This window comes from Malaclemys terrapin, chromosome 9 (genome assembly GCF_027887155.1).
Source record: "Malaclemys terrapin pileata isolate rMalTer1 chromosome 9, rMalTer1.hap1, whole genome shotgun sequence".
In the NCBI taxonomy this organism is placed as follows: Eukaryota; Metazoa; Chordata; order Testudines; family Emydidae; genus Malaclemys; species Malaclemys terrapin.
In genome coordinates this window covers 64679716-64699518 of record NC_071513.1, presented here as the reverse complement: position 1 = coordinate 64699518, position 19803 = coordinate 64679716, and the positions used below count along the sequence as shown (strand labels likewise).

The window sequence follows — 19803 nt, the reverse complement described above, 5'->3', positions numbered from 1 at the left end:
TCCACCTAGGAGGATAGAGATTAAGACTATGAAAGCACTAAAACCTTTTGATGGTGGTCCTGATCTTCACTTTAAAAAAGGAATGCTATCAGTGTTCTAGGCCCAACATCTACTACTATTATTTACATACAGTGCCTATAAATGACACACACGCTTACCTATGATATCACTGTTCTCACATGCAGAGTGTGTCCCCTAAAGATGAAACCAATATCTGCCCTCCAAAACCAGAGCTTGAATGGTCTGATAACCAGATTATTGATTCTGAATGACCTATACATTCTGCCTCTTAGTCTTAAATTTTCAAAACCATAATTTTGGGTGCCTCATTTTTTAGATGTCTGACTTGAGACCCATTAAAGGGGACTGGTTTTCGATTGAGTGCTCAGGACTCAAATTGGGCACCCCAAAATTGAGGCACACTGTGCAGACTCATCCCTGTGGTGCCTCCTGATGGTCGTATCAAGAATTAGCTCTCCAGCCTCCAGAGCACCCTCTGCAGGCCGGTGATCCGCCACAGCTGGCCCTCCCGGATGACCCTTTCTCTGGGTGCTGCCCCCAGACAGTAACCCTACAGTCTCAGTGGGTCTCCCCTCCCTGGGGAGACCCCTCCCTGGGGAGACCCCTCCCACTACCCCCCCACCTCACCTCAGTCTGGGCTACTGCCAGTCCTTACCTAGCCCCCACTCATTGGGGCAGACTGCAGTATAAAAGCCACTTATCACAGGCAAGTGGGGGTTGACCTGCTGCCTTCTTCTACTACCCAGTACCTCTATGGGCCTGGAACTAGGCTGGAGCTCCCCTGCTCCTCTGGCTCTTCCCCAGCCCTGCTTCACTCCCAGGTACCTTCTTACTCTCCTGCAACCAGGCCAGTCTCCCTCCACAGCTAGAGGAGAGACTCTGCTCTGCTTCTGGTTGCCCTGGCCTTCCTATGAGGCCCAGCTGCCCTGACTGGGATGTGGTCCAGGTGTAGCTCCTTCCCCAATCAGCTTGGGCTTTTTTTTTTTTCCTAGCCCTCTCCCAGGGCTGGCTTCTACACCCCGCTACACACACCAAATCACTAGTCATTCTAGAAAATTGTCCTTAATTTCTCCAGGTAAGTTTAAGAAATTAAGGAATTTCTTAATATTAAGTAATATTAAACATGCATTGTTCTTAAGTCACATGGTCTAAATAGGTTAGGAACCATGTGGCTGTGAGAAATAGAGGAAGAAACTCTCCTTGCTAAGGCCCTTCTGGATGGATTAATACAGAGAAGTGAAACAGGAGGCTAATATAACTTACAAACCAATCTACTTTCTTGAACTTCTACTAAATTAGTTGAGATAGTTTTGTCCTCAGTACCATTTTGGCTGCATGTTTCAGTTCAAACCAGTGCTTTGAAGGATCTCTTACTGAAACTCGCAACTAGTAAAACCCAACTCCGTGGCAGCTGTTGTTTTTTTTAAAACCACCTGAATTTGCTGTGTCCTTTTGTCTGAAACCTCACAACTTCAGCTATACACAGACACACACACACACATATATATAAATAAATACATTATGGTGGGTGGTATCGCAACATGTTTTACTTCTTGTCCTATTTCTGTTTGAGAACATAGAAAGTATAGAATAAATCAATCGACAGACACATTTCCTTAAGTCGGGTCAGGTTTAGCCTGTATTTTATGAGAGACCTCCAAGGAACATGATTGTGCTATAGCTATGTTGTTAATTCAACATTCTCAGCCACAGCCATCTGTCCTCACTATGGGGTGTGCTTTTTCTCCCTCTGGTTGGAGCCAGTTTGTAGACCTGTTGCACAAAGCTTAGAGGCTCAGACACAAACCTCCCAGGATTGTCCAGAAAGTAGTGTCAATTGGGCATGTTATTCTTCACTTGTTTTCCTAAACAATCATGGTGCATCATTCCTAAACAACTGCTGCTTTCCACTAGAGAAGCAGCTGTAGTTGTTCCAGGTGAAGTGAGCCCTGTAGTTATCCAGGCCTTGATCCTACAAGCCTTCTGTACTCACAGCTCCCTTTGAAGTCAGTAGACATGCTGGTTGTAAGCATTTGGTTTGTAAGATATTTTGGAATCCTTTTGGATAAGAGGTGCTATATAGATGTAAACTATATATGTATATATTTTGTCAGTGATTATAACCACAGTATCATGTGAGCAACCAAGTGCACAATCTGTACAGAGAGGGTACCTGAAGAGAATTATGAAGAGATTTGTGACACCCAAAAATTTGTGCACTAACAGTTCAGGTGGAGAGTTCACTTATTAATGTGATAAACTGTGTTCATTTTGGTTTCTTTGTAGCTTTTTACCCATCACAGAGTTTAGAGCACACTAATAACCAACTTTTATTGTGACAATTTCTCATGCTTTCTTTTATTAATCAATTGTTACCTAAACGCTAAAATTTTAGCGTTTAATAGAAAAGAAAAAGTGAAACAAGCATTTTAGCAAGAATAAGAGTAACAGTTTGCCTCAAAGCAGTGACTGAGCTCTCTGCTTTCTAGCTGAAATAAGCACTAATACCTGATGCCTTGTGCTTAATCCAGTCCCTTAAATATAAATTCAGTGTTTTGGTAAAATGGCATGCCAAGCGATCTTAATTGTCACTTCCATTTTTGTTAAAGATATAATAGGGATGGTGCCTCAGCTAGCATAAACTGGCATATCTTCATTGTAGAGTTATGCCGATTTATACCAGTTGAGAATCAGGTACATACAATATACTCTTATCCTGCTTAGTAAATTAAGAACTGATTGCTTATCTCACTGTGTATTTCTCTAGAATTTTAGTAGCAAGCTGAAAGATATTCTGATAACAAAAAAAGGGGTCAAAATCAAGCATTATTGTACATAGCTCTCTCTTCTGATCAGCAATTTGAATCACACACTTTACTGTGTTGGTATGTTGTGTCCTGTTAGGGGGCATGAGAATAACTTGCAGTTCTGGGTGGGTTTTTTTTTTTTTTTTTTTTTAGGATTAAAAATGTGGTAGTAAAGCAGAATTCTAATTTGTATAAACATGATTTACATATGCTGATTTTATGCAGGCAATCTAGATTATTTTCCCTGATGTTTTGGGAAATGTGTCCCTGAAATTTGTTGGGGGATTGAGAGGCACAGTGAAGATAAAAAGTATCTGTTTTAAGGAATTTTACTTCCTCATTATGGGTCTAATTTGACAAAACATCACCCTGGCTGCTGTGCCAATCGAAGGCTTCCGCAACTTTGCGTTGCCTTGTATAGTGAGAAAGAGTAATAGATTTTATTCCCCCCACCCCACCACTGAGTGAGCTTTTCTCACTGCGGGTCACAGTAAAGGTATTTTTGGTGGATTGCTAAAACCTCCTCTGGTTGTGAAATAAATTCTAACATGAGTAGCAGGTCCTGCAATGCAGAGGGGAAATGATTTGTTCTTTGTGAGTTTAAGATTTGCATGGCAGTGCAATATGTTCCTCATGCACCATGAGCTAGAGGAGGGAGGGACCCACTGGATCTAATTCCAGTCAGTTACTGCATATTGCTGTGTATTTCTGAATATAAAACAGTATTTTTAGTAGACACAATGAATTAAATGTTGTACCCCTGTTGTGATTGAGGGCTGATTGCAGTGTATTTACACCAGGGATTAATTTAGGACAGAGAAATTAGGTTTGTATTGATATTAATGATCAAAAGTAGCAATATTTTAGTTCCACCAGTAATGTAGGGGAAGTATTCTCTGTAAGAAAGGGAATAGATACATTTAAAATTTCTGCCTTTTATCCCCCATGTTTTACTATAGTGTTTATAATATAATATTGTGTGTTTCTATATACAACATGATACATATGTATCTAAATAAAGTTGTATATATAAATTCAGAAGCCTGGGAATTTGTAGATTAGTAGGTACATTGTGGCACTGTTTAAATGAAAAGCTATCAGCCGTTAAAATGTACACTGCACAGAGTAGCTGCTCAGTTTTTGTTATACACAAGATCCCAGTCCTCAATTAACTTTGTGCAATGGGTTATTGAAGGATTCTGGATTGCATTGCATTGACTAATGCATTGAAGATTGTGTTAATATGGTAAGAGTTTCATACTGTAGATTGATGCCTTGCATTATATATTTCCTCAACTCTTATATGTTTACAAAAAAGGGTTTTAAATTAAATTGTAAAATAACGGTAGACATCATTACAATTGTGTTTTATATTGTTTGAAGGGGGGAAACTTAAGTCACCTCTCTGAATACCACCAGGAGAGATGTCGGGGATCACCAGTGAATTTATACATAACATATAGCCCGAGTTAAGGAAGAAGTGTTATCCTTTAGTCTTACTGGCCTCACAGCGGTGCTCTTAGATCTGCTGTGTTCACAGATGGAGTGGGGTAGTAGGGCTAGAGGTAGAATGGGGAGCTGAACTGCATAAAACCAAGAATTAGGAGTGGAGAGTGAAGCAAGGGACAAACAGGACAGGTGAGAAGGAACAAACCCCAAAAGAGAATACAAAGAAGTAAAAGACTGACAAAAACAAAGTAGTAAAAGAGAAGAATGCAGAAATATTTACTTGTGGCCTCACTAATATATTGTGAACTGGAAAAAAAAATTCTATTGAACATCAGGGAACTGGACATGGCAAGCTGGGGATTGGGAACAGTGTGCATTGGGGTTTACAGAGCCAGTAAAAAGCCACTGATGACCCTTTTATCCAGGCCCTCATCTTCCCTCTAATATCTTAAACCCCTGCATCAGGAGTCCCATTCCAACAGACCTGCTAATGTCCATCAAAATGGGGCTCACCTCTAATGTTCATTAAGAGATTTCATTCAATGGAGAATCTGTCTTCTCAGGCAACTTTGGATAAATTTCTCACCCTCTCCTTACTCTCTCAGTGCAACCTGTTGGTAACAGTGACTAGGACATGGTTGGAGAAGGATTCTTGTAGGCCAAGTATATTGAGGAGTGGAGTTTGCAGCTCTATAAAGGCAATCTCTCAGTCTGGCAAACCTCCCATGGATCTCCAGATGGGAGCCCCATTCTAACAGACCGTAGCTGGTCTGTTGGATTGGGAGTCTCACTACTGAAGATAGTCAAGTTGCAAGGAGACTGGTGTCAAGGAAGCACAAAGGCAAGTAGGAGTGGTAAGGGCTATTGCCTGGAGACACAGCAGGAGGGCTGGCGAGGCAGCGAGGCGAATGTAAGTTGCTGGTGGATCTGGGCAGCTGCATCAGCCTGTCTTTTGTAGGGTTAAACTCAGTTATGACACACAAGGGAATAACTCCCTTTGCATTTAAATTTACATTTAAAAAGTAGCCATATCTGGAATCTTGTAAGAATTAGGTGTTTTGGAGATTCTGGGGACTGTGGCTCTTTAACTAAAGGAAAGAAGAAAATAAATAAATAAAAAGGTAGGCTCTTGGGGAATAAGCTTTGGAAAAAAGTATAATTTTTAAAATCTCCTCTCCAGGAGTGAATATTTTAATAAAATAATAATAATGGAAAGTCTGTGTTTAATATGGAAACTAAGTGTAACAATTAAAGTGAAAAATGGAGGGATTTGAATTCTGCTTTAAGCAAAAATATCAACGATGCTTTAAATGTGGAGTTGCTACCATAACTGCTGTAATAAGTAGAGGGCTTTAAAAAGGACTGGGTACTGTAACCGGTACATGGAACTTTTGTAAATGTAACAGCAAGAATGTTAACTACCATTGATACTAATCTTGTGACGTGAGAGAATGAATATGGTGAATTCTTCACACATCTCATTAAAGTCTAAAGTGCATAAAAGCAGATTGTGTTCTAGATGCTGAAAGTGCCAGGTAATCGCTTTGTGTATCTCTGAGAGGATTACCTCACACCAAAGCCTTTATTTTAACACAGGCACCATTATAATGAGTCGCTCAGATCGCTCCAGTTCAGGAAAGAACTCGTGAGAAACAATTGGCACATAGAAAGAGCTACTGAGGATTTCCTTTCTTCCTTGGACCCAGGTTTGTTTGTTATGGTAAACAGTGATCCTTGTTTAAGAAGTGAAACCAATTCACCTTTACCAGATTAACCTAACTGCGATGGGAAAGTTGGACATAGTAGCTCATTCTTCTGACGGTTGGAGCTTTATGCCAAAATAAACAAGTCCAAATGCCTTCAGGACTGCTGCTGCACCTTGGTTGTAGTGACTGCCATATTGAGATAAAATTGTACTCCATTTTGGGTTGGTATTTTCAGTTTTTGGATTTCTAATCCCTGATCAATCTTTTAAAAATCTGAAATATTTTCTCTTGAAGCTGTAACTGTGAGAATGAGTTGCTATCATGCAGATCTTACATGGAGGGAAGGAGACAAAAAAATGAGGAAAAGGTTCAAAAAAGATATTGAAAGGTATAAAATTACTAATTGTAATACTAACATTGGACTATGTGCAAGAATGATTCAAAAAGTGCATATGTAGTTCCCCAGTAGTATGTTAATAATATGACTATCCTTTATTTATTTGTTACTACAATTTGGGGTAGGAAAACTCTAAAAATACTGATATTAAAAACAAAATAAATGCTCTACTTGGGGATTTTCTATTTCATCATTCTACTGGGTCTGTGGTTTGTTGAGACACTACTAGATTTCTGAGGGTGTTTACTTTTTCCCCCAGAGTACTTCCAACATTTTTAGGCATAGATAATCTCTCTTCTCTTACATTAAAGTTTCTCATGATGACGTAAGGGCTTTAAAAGCTCCCACACTTCCAATGAGTACTGCCTAGAGGAAGGTTAAGTTACATGTTGACAGATTGCCCAGAAGATCTGTTCTTCCTCATCTTGAGTTATGCACAGAATAGGAAGAAGTTGCTTCCCTCTCAAACCATATACTGTGTTGGATGAATTCATCACTCATATCTATGACTATGAAGATATTCTAGCTTGGCACTTCCAAATGATATTTCTTGCTGCCAAGAAACCTCTGGAATGCAGAGTTTTTTGTGCTTAATCTGACTTTCCACTTGAATCTTGTCATTGTCACTTGCTAAGGCAGCCATTAACCCCACAAGGAGAGATTGAAAACTTTCTGGTTATTGCATCCACTGACTGTAACGTCCTTATGTAGTCTAAGGAGGTTTAATTAACCACTGATGTGTGAAGGATTCACATCGATAACTGTCACTGGTGTAAATGGATTAATAGACTGCTGCATGCAACTGTCTTTTGGCAACTGTAAGACTATTCTCTGTAGCCATTGTGAATAATGTTCTGGGTAGCACTTTATGTAACAGTAAAAGAAAAACACTAATTTTCAAACGGCTCATTTAGTTTCCCATAAAGTCTTTCTCAGTTTGTAGGTGATTTACAGTCGACAGGGCAGATTTATGCCTGCAACCAAGATCCACTCAATGCAGCGCAGACTGGGTGGGGCATAGGGTGACCAGATAGCAAGTGTGAAAAATCGGGACAGGGGGTAGGGGGTAATAGGAGCCCATTTAAAAAAAAGCCCCAAATATCGGGACTGTCCCTATAAAATCGGAACATCTGGTCACCCTAGTGGGGCAGTCAGGGTATGTCTACATTGCAGCTAGAAATGAGCCTCCCTGCCTAGGAGACAGACTCAGACTAGCTGGGCTCGGGGTAGCATGCATCTGTCTACCCAGGTTGGTAAGCTTGCTCCCAGCTGCAGTGTAGACATACCGTCAGGGAGTTTCACGATTCTCTGCCCATCCCCAGACACAAGTTAGAGTAGCTAAGGATTGCTCTAATCTATGCCAGCTGGAACTATCTGGAGATAGTGGGAGCACAGTGTGATCTGGTCACTCACCCTCCCTTCCCTCTACACTGGGCTACTGTGGAGAATGGCATAGTTGTTGCCTGTGTCGTCTCTACACTCTCTAGGAAGATGTAGGAAGTTTCTGCTCCCTTTGTGCGCATGACCAAGAATCTGGGCCGTTGTCAGCATTTGCCAAGATTTGTTATACAACCTAGAACAGGAAGTCGCTGCAGTATCTCAGTGCTCCTGAGAGAGAGAGAGGTTAGTAAATGCAGACATTTTAGTGGCAAGCGAATGTAACTATAGAATTCTCAGTGCCATCTGAAAAAGTGAAAACGGGTGAATTTGGGCTTTTCACCATCTTTGCAAAAAGGTTTAATAATCAGAATCTAATGACAGGTTTGTGGAGCGTGATGAAATAAAGTTTAATTTTGCATACAAAAAAATTGAAGCAAAATTCCAACAAATATTTTGTTTCTTTGCAAAATGTATGCAAAGTGACACCTAGGTTTTTTTGTACAGCCTGGTCATCATAATGTTGTCCCTCGCTGAAGTCATCTGTTTGTACTTAATGTACATTGAAAATAGAAGGGGGCCAATGAGGACAGATACAGACATCTGGATTTTAGACCAAATGACTGCAGTTTTATTAATTCTACAATGGTATAGCTACTCAGTGCAATCCATCCTGGCAGCAATGAAAAGGAGGAAGGCCATCTATGCTCCTTATGTAATCTGCCTTCCCCCTGAGCATCCCAGCCCCAGGACTTTACAGCCACCTAAAAACAAGGGCTTATCAGAACCTGCATTATTCTCAAGGTATGTAACCTGTAATGGTCTGGACCCTCTGGCCTCATAGGATGCCTCAGACTTATCTCACCTCCAGCCCTTTTCCTCAGGGTTGTGATGACGATGTAAAATGAAGATAATAGCTGCTGAAAAGTTAACTGTCTTTGAGTATCTCCAAATTATTTTTCCTGATGGCACTGGAACTTTTTGCTATACTTTAATTATTTATTTAACGATAATAGTATTCTTTTCAAAACTAACGGCTCTCTGTGAGCTGAGGGGTGAAAACATTAAATACTATAATAGTATTGTTTGCTAATAATTTGCAAATTGTTTGCTAATAATTTGCTTTGAAAGGACTTCGAAATTATTTATGGTGGATGATGTCACTTTAATACTTCCCTCAGTCCCTTGTATGATGTTCTGGCAGGGTTTCACATTCTTGATAGAGTCACTGAATTAAGCTTCACGTACAATATTTCTTTTCCTGCTTATAAGAGACACTTGATCTTCGTTTCATTTGAAATTGAATTCCTTGCATTTCAAGTCTCCAAATTGCCGTACATGAATAAATTTGTTGTCACCTTTCAAATGCTTTTACATGGCTTAGTCCAACAGCAGTCTTTCTTAATTAAAGCTTGCTGGATCTTAAATCCAGCTTCTTTCTTTGTGTTAATGATTGTTTCTCCTTTGACTAACCCCGTCCTTCTTCCCTGAATGACATTGCAGAGTGTTGTAGTTTGTTTCTGTTCATTATTGATTCAGATACACCAATCAAAAACTTGCAAAAATTTTCCCAGTCTTACTTCTTTTTGGATTTATAGAGACATGGCCTGAAATAAAGGCTGTTGTACTCATCAAAAATTGGAGCACTGGTTTGTGGGCATTTGGGCTTTAGATCTATTATCAATTGTGGAAGGTGTAGATCATTATTTTGCAGGATGTCCTTGAAAGTCCAAGGACATTATTTTTTTTTCTCACTATTGCCTCTGAGGGGGAAAATGTGCTGGTTATATTGGCAGCCTTTTGTAAAACTAGCCATTTGTTAAATTTGGACTCTAGTCCAAGATTTGCTTCCTCTTTCAAAGGATTTCTTATTCTGTTTGGATATTTTCTGTGAGGATGGAGAGTGTGTTGTCTGTAGTTTGACTTGTGGCAAGCTTGGTTCTTTAAAGTAATCTGTAAAAGGGCAGTGCATGTACATTCAGAGAGAGAATGCTATGCACAAACCAGCTAACGCTATAAAACATTCTGTGATATAGTATCATGTCCAATACAGCCTGGGTCACAGGCCAGAGTCTATTCAGGATTTTTTTAAATTTTATTTTATTTTGGCCTTTTATAATAAAAAAGCCATCTGCCTCATTTTAAACAGAAAATGTTGCTACCTTCTAATGAGCCACACACTAACTAGAGACTCTTTCATGGAAGCTTTATTGTTTCATATCACACTGTTATTCTTTTTGAGTTGTGCTGTTAGCCAAAATTCAGAGACTTTCAGGTTGTTTCAGATAGGTGGAAAAATTGATGATGGAGTTGGATGTTTCTTTGATGCAGTCCTGTTTATTTACAAGTGTGACTGGAGTCCCAGGGAAGCCAAATGAGATCACCCAATTAAGGTGAACTGCAGACTGAGGCAGGCAATCCCCAAAGCTGGTGGATATTCCAATTCTTAGATTTACCAAGCCAGCAGAAAACAGCTTCTGTAACACCTCACTGGTTACCCAGAAGCTGACAACACAGTTCCCTTAAAGAAACTCAGCCTCAGGCTTCCACCCAGACGCCCAAGTCAAAGATGATGCGGATTGCTGAAAATCTTATTCATCATATAAAAAAGTTCTACCAATCCCAAAGAATCAGACACATTACCTCCCAGGTTAATGAATCTTCCAGATCTTAGCCAAATACACGCTTACAGCCAATTCTTATTAACCTAAACTAAAATATATTAAAAAAAGAAAAGAGAGAGAGTATTGGTTAAAAGATCAGTATACATACAGACATGACTACAATTCTTCAGATTCATAGCAGAGATGGTGAGCTTTGTAGTTGCAAAGAGTTCTTTCAGATTAGTTCATAGGTTGTAGTCCAAATGTTTATATTCAGAGTGATCCAGCCTTGTGGCTTAAGCTTCCCCTGCATGAAGCCAGGGCCATCCCTAGCAATTCTGGGACCCTATGCATCCCCCCTGCAGAGGTGGGGGGAGGCAGGCCTCTGCAGGGGGGGAGCAGGGGGGGGGCTAGCCTGGCATGGGGGGCAGTGGGAAACCACCCCCCCAGCACTCACTGACGGCGCGGCTGGAGCCGGGTCGCTACACTTCCCAACGCCAGTGAGTGCAGGCCCGGCCCTGCTGCAGAGTTCCGGGGAGTAGGGGTGGAGCTAGGGGGGGAGGGAGCAGGGGCTGAAGCAGCATGCAGCTGCACAGGGCACCAGGAAATGTGGTGCCCCAAATTTCCTGGTGCCCTACGCAGCTGCGTACTTTGGGTATGTGTATGGACGGCCCTGCATGAAGCATCAAGCAGGTGTGAGATGAAAAGGATTGGTACCCAAGGCATCTTTATACAGTTTCAGGCCTTCTTGTGACAGCTCAGAGTCCTTCTGCAAACAATAGGCAATTATGAGTACTTTTGAAGTAGATCCATTTCCTAAGCATTGCTGGTAATTATCCATACAGATTAACATAAGGTAATTGCCCATTTTCCATCATTCTCAGGTGATTTGCTATACATTTCAAAGAGAACAGGAGTACTTGTGGCACCTTAGAGACTAACAAATTTATTAGAGCTTAAGCTTTCGTGGGCTACAGCCCACTTCTTCGGATGCATGTAGAGTGGAACATATATTGAGGAGATACATATACACACATACAGAGCTCTACTCTGCTCTGGTTAGGCCTCAGCTGGAGTATTGTGTCCAGTTCTGGGCACCGCATTTTTAAAAAGATGTGGAGAAATTGGAAAGGGTCCAGAGAAGAGCAACAAGAATGATTAAAGGTCTTGAGAACATGACCTATGAAGGAAGGCTGAAAGAATTGGGTTTGTTTAGTTTGGAAAAGAGAAGACTGAGAGGGGACATGATAGCAGTTTTCAGGTATTTAAAAGGGTGTCATAAGGAGGAGGGAGAAAACTTGTTCACCTTAGCCTCTAAGGATAGAACCAGAAGCAATGGGTTTAAACTGCATCAAGGGAGGTCTAGGTTGGACATTAGGAAAAAGTTCCTAACTGTCAGGGTGGTTAAACACTGGAATAAATTGCCTAGGGAGGTTGTGGAATCTCCATCTCTGGAGATATTTAAGAGTAGGTTAGATAAATGTCTATCAGGGATGGTCTAGACGGTATTTGGTCCTGCCATGTGGGCAGGGGACTGGACTTGATGAACTCTCGAGGTCCCTTCCAGTCCTAGAATCTATGAATCTACAGAGAGCATGAACAGGTGGGAGTTGTCATACCAACTCTGAGAGGCCAATTAAGTAAGAGAAAAAAACTTAGCCCAGTACAGACAGTTTGATAAGAAGTGTGAGAATACTTACAAGGGGAGATAGATTCAATGTTTGTAATGGCTCAGCCATTCTCTGTATGTGTGTATATATATCTCCTCAATATATGTTCCACTCTATATGCATCCGAAGAAGTGGGCTGTAGCCCACAAAAGCTTATGCTCTAAGAAATTTGTTAGTCTCTAAGGTGCCACAAGTACTCCTGTTCTTTTTGCGGATACAGACTAACACGGCTGCTACTCTGAAACATTTCAAAGAGAGACGAACACAGCAATATCCTCTGTTTACAGTTAATTTAAATGTTAATTTTCCCTTTTGAGCTCTGAATCAATAGCTATAGTAACAGATAGCCATAAAAACAGTCAGTTCCTAACATTTGACAAGATGTAAGTACGCACATACAATTAGTATCACCTTCAATTTTCTAACAATACAGGTTTGCATTTCAAAGTTCTAGCCTATTTAGCATGGAGTGGCCCTAATTACCATTCACACACTTTTCTACCATGTCTCTAATGATTGACTTTGGGTCAACTAGCCTGCAAGCTGCTTAATTCTTTCTGGCCATACATCACACTTTGTATAAGATTTGTTGCAATTATATAACAGTGGTAGCAACAATGATTTGCATGGTCATATTTTAATTAGAAAACATCACAAGAAGAAATTACAAAGTTCTGTTTCCTTGAATACAGAAGAATCAAACAAGAGATAGTTTCATTGCTCACAGTTCCAAGCCTCTGTCAACCAGCACTCAGCCCAAAAAGCTCTCTTTAGGCTTTTACTCAGGACTGTGTTCCCAGTGCTTATTCTGCTATCTCCTTGGCACTCTGCTCCTTTTCTTCGTGTGCATCTGAGGGGTTTCCTCAATGCATCTCGCACTCACACAGATACACCTCTCCAATCCAATCAGTCCCTTGCATCTGAATTTATTAGACCATAGTCAGACCACCGCCTCTTGTGCCACATGAATCTGACTCCTTCTCCAGACTTGTGTGTGGCTTTGTTTTGGGTGGAGGCCCCTGTTGTTTCAGATATCTATTCCATAAAGGACCTCAGTTGCTTTTTACATTTTATCCTGAATGAAAGACAGCTAAGACCCAATAGGTCTACCCATAACAGGACCTTTTAGTTTGTCTTTTTAAATAAGCAATGGAGCTTCTCAACAAGCGTCAACTTCCTGTTCCATAAGAAGCGACAAAGAGTCCTGTGGCACCTTATAGACTAACAGACGTATTGGAGCATAAGCTTTCGTGAGTGAATACCCACTTAGTATCCACTCAAGAAAGCTTATGCTCCAATACGTCTGTTAGTCTATAAGGTGCCACAGGACTCTTTGTCGCCTTTTACAGACCAACTAACACGGCTACTCCTCTGATACTTGATTCCTGTTCCATGTGTACTGTGCTGGTGACATCACAACAGTTCTGGAGAAGGAGACAAGGTGAAGCTGTAGTTTTCTAGTATGGCACAATTCCTTTTTAATATTAAATACTTTGAGTATTAACTACCTTTGAGAATTGCACAGTACCATATTAATAAAATATCCTTTTTTATAATGCTGAGAGACATTCAGACTTTTCTTAACTGCATGGAAAACATGCCTGCACCTAAATCACCTAAAATGGAGCAAGTTTCCTGGCTGCCAGAATCAAGATGGTGCATTGCATGCAGGGTATTATAATCTCTGCAGTCCATATTTCGGTATTAAAAATGAGGGTGGCTACTGGTTGCATTGAGCTAAACTTGATTCCCCATCCCTCTTTTATCTTCGTGGGCAGATTCTAGCTCCGATTCTGTCCAACACCTGCACCATGCATGTGTAGCATTTTGCTGCTGTTATTTTTCTTCCTAATATTGTAGAGCTCCTTTTAAATGCTTTGGGCCCATTTTACCCAAGCAAATGCTCAGGGGTTTCATGTTGCTAGCCCACCCTCCTTACATGGCTGTGATAAAGCTGGTCAAGAATTCTAGAAATTTCACTGACAAATGGCAAGTATTTTCTGACTCTTTTTGACCAGCTGTAGCACATAGAGACATTGACACCCCAAAATCCTCAAGTGGGGCTGACAGAGTTATGTAGATATACCTATCTCCTAGAACTGGAAGAGACCCTGAAAGGTCATCAAGTCCAGCCCCTGCTTTCACTAGCAGGAAGGACCAAATACTGGTTTTGTCCCAGATCCCTAAGTGGCCCCCTCAAGGATTGAACTCACAACCCTGGGTTTAGCAGGCCAATACTCAAACCACTGAGCTATCCCTGTGGGTGTTGCCAGGCGGAAAGTCACTTAAAGTTCTGTCTGTGGCTCCATGGAAGCCTGTCAATGAAGGCTCCTTGAATATGTGCTTAATCAACTTATCTCTTGGTTTACCTGGCCCTGCTCCCTCCTATGCTGCCAGTGCTCACTTTTTGGTCTGTATCTATTGTCTCCAGGTTCCTTGGAGGAGCAGGTGTTCCAGGGGGATTTTGCTGGTTAACCACTGATCCTTTTGAACCGAACACTGCGGGGGGCCCACATCTTTTGCTCTATTGGCAGATCTGGCCCTAAAAGTATTATTAATTAGTACTTATAGCTCTTTTCATCTTAAGAATGATGTGCATCAGCTCGATGTAAGAATGATACAGCAGACTTCTGGGTAAAGTTCTCCTTGAAAGTAAGGTAAATTCCACCCATGCAAATAGCAGCCTTGTCTATATATGGTGTATGGAGGCTGGCCAGCAATGGCTATAATTGGGTCAAATCCCTACTGTAGGCAAAGTCTGAGACACAAACAGATTGAGACTTACCCAAAAGCTCACTAAGAGTCTGGGTTAGAACTTATGTCTCCCAATCCTAAGCTTAGTCTGTCTGGGCTTTATGCCACCTTGCCTCATATTCTTAAGATTGTCTGACACTTCCCATTAAAAGGTTTTGGTTGCTTTTAACTTTGCCAAGCTTTAAGCTTTCAGGGTGAAATTTGCCGTGTCAGGTATCTGTTTCAGGCTGAACTTTGCTGGAAAATTACAGCAAAAACAATCCAGTCATTTCTAACAGCATTTAACCCAGGTTAAAAACATTCTGGTGGCCTTTTCTTTGAGACACTCTAGTGCATCCATGCTTTGGAGCAGGGACTTGATATTTGGCAGGGAGGTGACCTTTATGTCATGGATGTTCCTTTTGCCACCCCCATGAAAATCTGCTTAAATTTGGCTGAGTTATAAGCCTCTGAAAAATTGCAGTTCACAAGTACTCAGTAGAGACTTGTTAGAGCTTTTCAGTTCTGTTTCCCAAAGATTTTATCCAGCTGAGAGCTGAGCAAGTCTTTCCCTGTAATTGCTGCTCCCTACCATTGCAGACAGTGCCAGGTTGGGCACCTGAATTGAGAGCAGGGAGTCTGTTTCTCCTGTCCTCTCAGTGTGCCCAAGGAGCATGTGGGGGGAAATTACCTGTTTCAAATGCAGAGGGGACAAGAGCCAGACCTAGCATCGAGGGTCGGGGACGAGGGGCAGGGAGAGTAGATTGGGACAAGAAGTCTGGGGTGTGGGAACTGGGATGGAAGCTGGTAAGAGGGAAACTGGGTAGGGGGTAGGAGACTGGGACTGGTTGGGCAAATTGACTAGGACTGGGAGTCAGGGAGGGAAACAAAGTGGCGGGGCCTGGGAGCGACACTGGGACTGGTTGAACAAAGAGACTGGGACTGGGAACCAGTGGGTCAAGGGGAAGAGACACAGATCTGATGAGAGGCCAGAAATCAGGAGAAGAACAGGGAGTTGCTGAGCAAAGAGAGAAGGAAATGGATGATGGGGGCGGAGAAGGGAAGAGGCTGAAACTGATATTTGATGACGAGCCCAGGGAGGAAGACTGTGGGTTTGGTAAATGTGAGGTTGAGGGTCACTGGAGGCCGGTGGGGTGGGGAGGGGAGAGACAAATCAGATGAGGAGCAGGGAGCAGAGACTGCCTGGGCAAGGAGATTGGGGACAAGGTGCTGGTAGAAGATAACTGGAAATGGTTGGTGTGATGGGGTGGGTCACAGAAACCCCCTTTCGGTCTGCCACCTGATGTGCCGAGACTACCTCTGAGCCCGTATTCCTTGCCAGCTTGGGGGTTCAGTGCCCTGCCTGGTTTGAGCCAGACGCTATCCACCTACAAACCCAGGCCCAGGTCTGAACCACGTCCCCCAAAAGCTGCAGGCTTAACTGAAAACAGCTTAAGAAGTGCTCCTGTCTCCAGCACCCAGATGCCCAGTTCCCAATGGGGTCCAAACCCCAAATAAATCCGTTTTATCGCTTATACGGGATAAACTCATAAATTGTTCGCCCTCTATAACACTGATAGAGAGATAGGCACAGCTGTTTGTACCCCCCAGGTATTAATACATACACTGGGTTAATTAATAAGTAAAAAGTTATTTTATTAAATACAAAAAGTAGGATTTAAGTGGTTCCAAGTAATAACAGACAGAACAAAGTGAATTACCAAGAAAAATAAAATAAAACATGCAAGTCTAAGTCTAGTACAGTAAGAAAACTGAATACAGATAAAATCTCATTCTCAGATATTTCAATAAGCTTCTATCACAGACTGGACGCCTTCCTAGTCTGGGCACAATCCTTTCCCTTGGTACAGCCCTTGTTTCAGCTTAGGTGGTAGCTAGGGAATTTCTCATGATTGCTGCCTGCTTTGTTCTGTTCCATCTCCTTTTATAGCTTTGGCACAAGGCATGAATCTTTTGTCTCTCTGGGTCCCCACCCCTCCTTCTAAATGAAAAAGCACTAGGTTTAAGATGGATTTCAGTACCAGGTGATATGGTCACATGTCCTGTGAGACCCCAAGCCTTCATTCCTCCCAGCCTGACTCACAGGAAGGCCTTCAAGCAAACAGAACCATCCACAGTCAATTGTCCTGGTTGATGGGAGCCATCAAGATTCCAAACCACCATTAATGGCCAACACTTTGCATAATTACAATAGGCCCTCAGAGTTATAGTTCATATTTCTAGTTTCAGATACAAGAATGATACATACATACAAATAGGATGACCACACTCAGTAGATTATACCTTACAAGAGACCTTTTGCATGCAGCATATGCCAGTTACATTATATTCACACTCATTAGCATATTTTCATAAAATCATATAGAGTGCAACATCACAGTTGGGCAAGGAGACTGGGAGCAGGAGCGGGAGTCAGGATGGGAAAACTGGGGCCAGGATGAGGAGTGGGAAAGACAAGATTGGGCAGGGACAGATTGGAGGAGATGGAGCTGTAGGGGTCAGTGTTGGGCATCCTAGAGCACACTCCTCTGAAGAGCTTGAAATGGAATCCAAAATTCTGAGTCTCACCATTCCTCCGCTGGCAGCTAATGTCTGTGAAATTCACAGGCAAAAAGTGTCCCATCCCCCTGTAGTGCTAAGTAGAAGATGGCAACCTACTACTTCTATCATTTACTCAGGTAGCTCAAGTGGCAGAGGTCTGTGTGGTGGATCTAAAGGTTCCAACATTGTTGATGACCCAGGTGAGTGTCAATATAATGCAACATGATGGAAATTCTGGTTTTTCAGTTTGCTTTTTTTTAAGAGAGCTAAAAAATTATGCAGAAAATAAACCAAGTTAAAAGAACATTATTAAGGTTGCAAAGTCAATCATTTAGAAGTTTGGAAATGCCATAGATAGTGTTCCTGGTGCAACCTAAATTTGATACGATCTTTAATTAGATGATCACACTTCTGCCATAGGACAATGGCCTCATTCTGTGCATATAGTGGACTTGCTCTGGGAATAAGTCAAAATTGTGTAGTAAAGGAGACTTGTCTGTCAGACCCCTGCTTCATTTATTGTGGAAGTTGGAAGGTGTGTAATGAATGAGATAGAAGGTTGTAGGAAGAGAAAAGATGATCTCATGGTTAAGGCAGTTGAATACTATTCTGGAGAATTAAATTCTAGCCCTGCCTCTGCCACAAAGTTCCTATGTGATGCTAGGCTAGTCATTGAAACCAGACTTTTCACAGGGAATCACTAATTGTGTGTTCCTCATTTTCTGAGTAGCTGTTTTGAGGGAATGGTGTCTGGTTTACAGAATGGCTGAGCACTCACTGTTGCAACTTAAGTCAATGGGAGTTGTGCTTTGAACATATAAAAACACTATATAATGCTACATATGGTCCTAGGCATCTCAAATTGGAAACCCAAAATTAGTAGATACTTTTGACCTTAATCTCTCTCTCCCTCAGTTCTCCAACTGTAAAATGGGGATAATGTCTCTTCAACTTACAAGGGTGTTGTGAAATAAATTAATGTTGGTACACGTTAATTATGCCAGTGATGTGTGCCCTGGAAAAGCCCATGAGGAAAGTAAGGATTGTGTCTTTGGAGCAGGGTTTGAATAGAGTGCAGTAATAAACCAGGGGGCCACACATTGAACAATTATGAGGGGGGAAAAAATGAAAAGCTGCTGATTAGATGAGCCCTGTCCACTCTGTGTACTGAATGAGACTGTCCTCTGGGAAAAATTGTGTATGAACATGTAATTAAAGATTGTGTCATAAAGCATGTGCACAGAGGGGCTACACTAAGGTTCACAGGCAACCTTAATTCAGGCATTTCCTAACTTTTGGGTGCTTGACTTCGCAACCTTAATAATGTTCTTTTAACATAGTTCTTGTGTGTGTAATTGTGATGTAAACCTAACGAAACATAGCAGAAATGTAAACCATAAACACTTACTTTGAGTATAACTGTAATGAGGTTCTGAGATAAACCAACTAAACGAAGAACATCCACATTACAGTAATTCTGGTTTGTCCTTAATCCACCACCTCTTGCTTGTATGGTTACTAGGTACTGGAAAACTATGTGATCTTACCTACTGCGAGGACTTATGTACTCCCATGCAACATGGTGAATTAAGTGCAGTGACAGCCTTAGTGCTGAATTTCCTGGTCTTGGGGGTTTTGTCCATTATTTTTAATTTTTTAAAAAAGGTTGATTTAATATTATTAGATTTTATTACTCCTAACCTATATTTAGGAGATGATGCTGAGATGGAAGATAGGTCTCTAATAGCCTTACTTTACCAGTACCCAACAGTAATATTAATCTTGGTTGTTGGAAGTTGCCTCGGCTCAGTCAGGAGTACTCTGGAAAAAAAAAGAATGACTTAGACTCATAGACTTTAAGGTCAGAAGGGACCATTATGATCATCTGGTCTGACCTCCCGCATGATGCAGGCCACAAAGCCGTCCCTACCTTTTCCCTTGACTCTGCTGTTAAAGTCCCCAATTCCTGTGGCTTAGAGACCTTAATTAGCAGAGAATCCTCCTGCTAGCTATCCCTGCCCCATGCTGCGGAGGAAGGCAAAAAACCTCCAGGGCCTCTGCCAATCTACCCTGGAGGAAAATTCCTTCCCGACCCCAAATATGGCGATCAGTAAAACCCCGAGCACGTAGGCAAGATTCTCCAGCCTGACCCTCATTAGCCATTATACTATTTACCTGCCATGGCACGCTGTTCCTTTGACTAAAAATCATGTTATCCCATTAAACCATTCCCTCCATAAACTTATCTAGCTTAATCTTAAAACCAGACAGGTCCTTCGTCCCCACCGTTTCCCTCGGAAGGCTGTTCCAATATTTCACCCCTCTGACGATCAGAAACCTTCGTCTAATTTCAAGCCTAAACTTCCCCACGGCCAGTTTATATCCATTCGTTCTCATGTCCACAATAGTACTGAGCTGGAATAATTCCTCTCCCTCCCTGGTATTTATCCCTCTGATATATTTAAAGAGAGCAATCAT

General features: G+C 41.6%; 1 protein-coding gene across 5 annotated transcripts in view; it reads left to right on the top strand.

Moving 5' to 3' along the window:
* LOC128843068 (retinol-binding protein 1) overlaps nucleotides 1-19803 on the top strand; it is a 123908-nt gene that overhangs the window by 67181 nt on the left and 36924 nt on the right. For 2 of the 5 annotated variants that reach the window (XM_054039579.1, XM_054039578.1), the window contains exon 4: nucleotides 5874-5983. The exons of 2 other annotated variants lie outside the window; for them this stretch is intronic. In XM_054039579.1, coding sequence (XP_053895554.1) covers nucleotides 5874-5983 — 110 coding nt within the window. Of the gene's footprint in view, nucleotides 1-5873; nucleotides 5984-17462; nucleotides 17526-19803 lie in introns of all 5 variants that reach the window. One more of the 5 variants, XM_054039577.1, reaches the window with a different exon arrangement.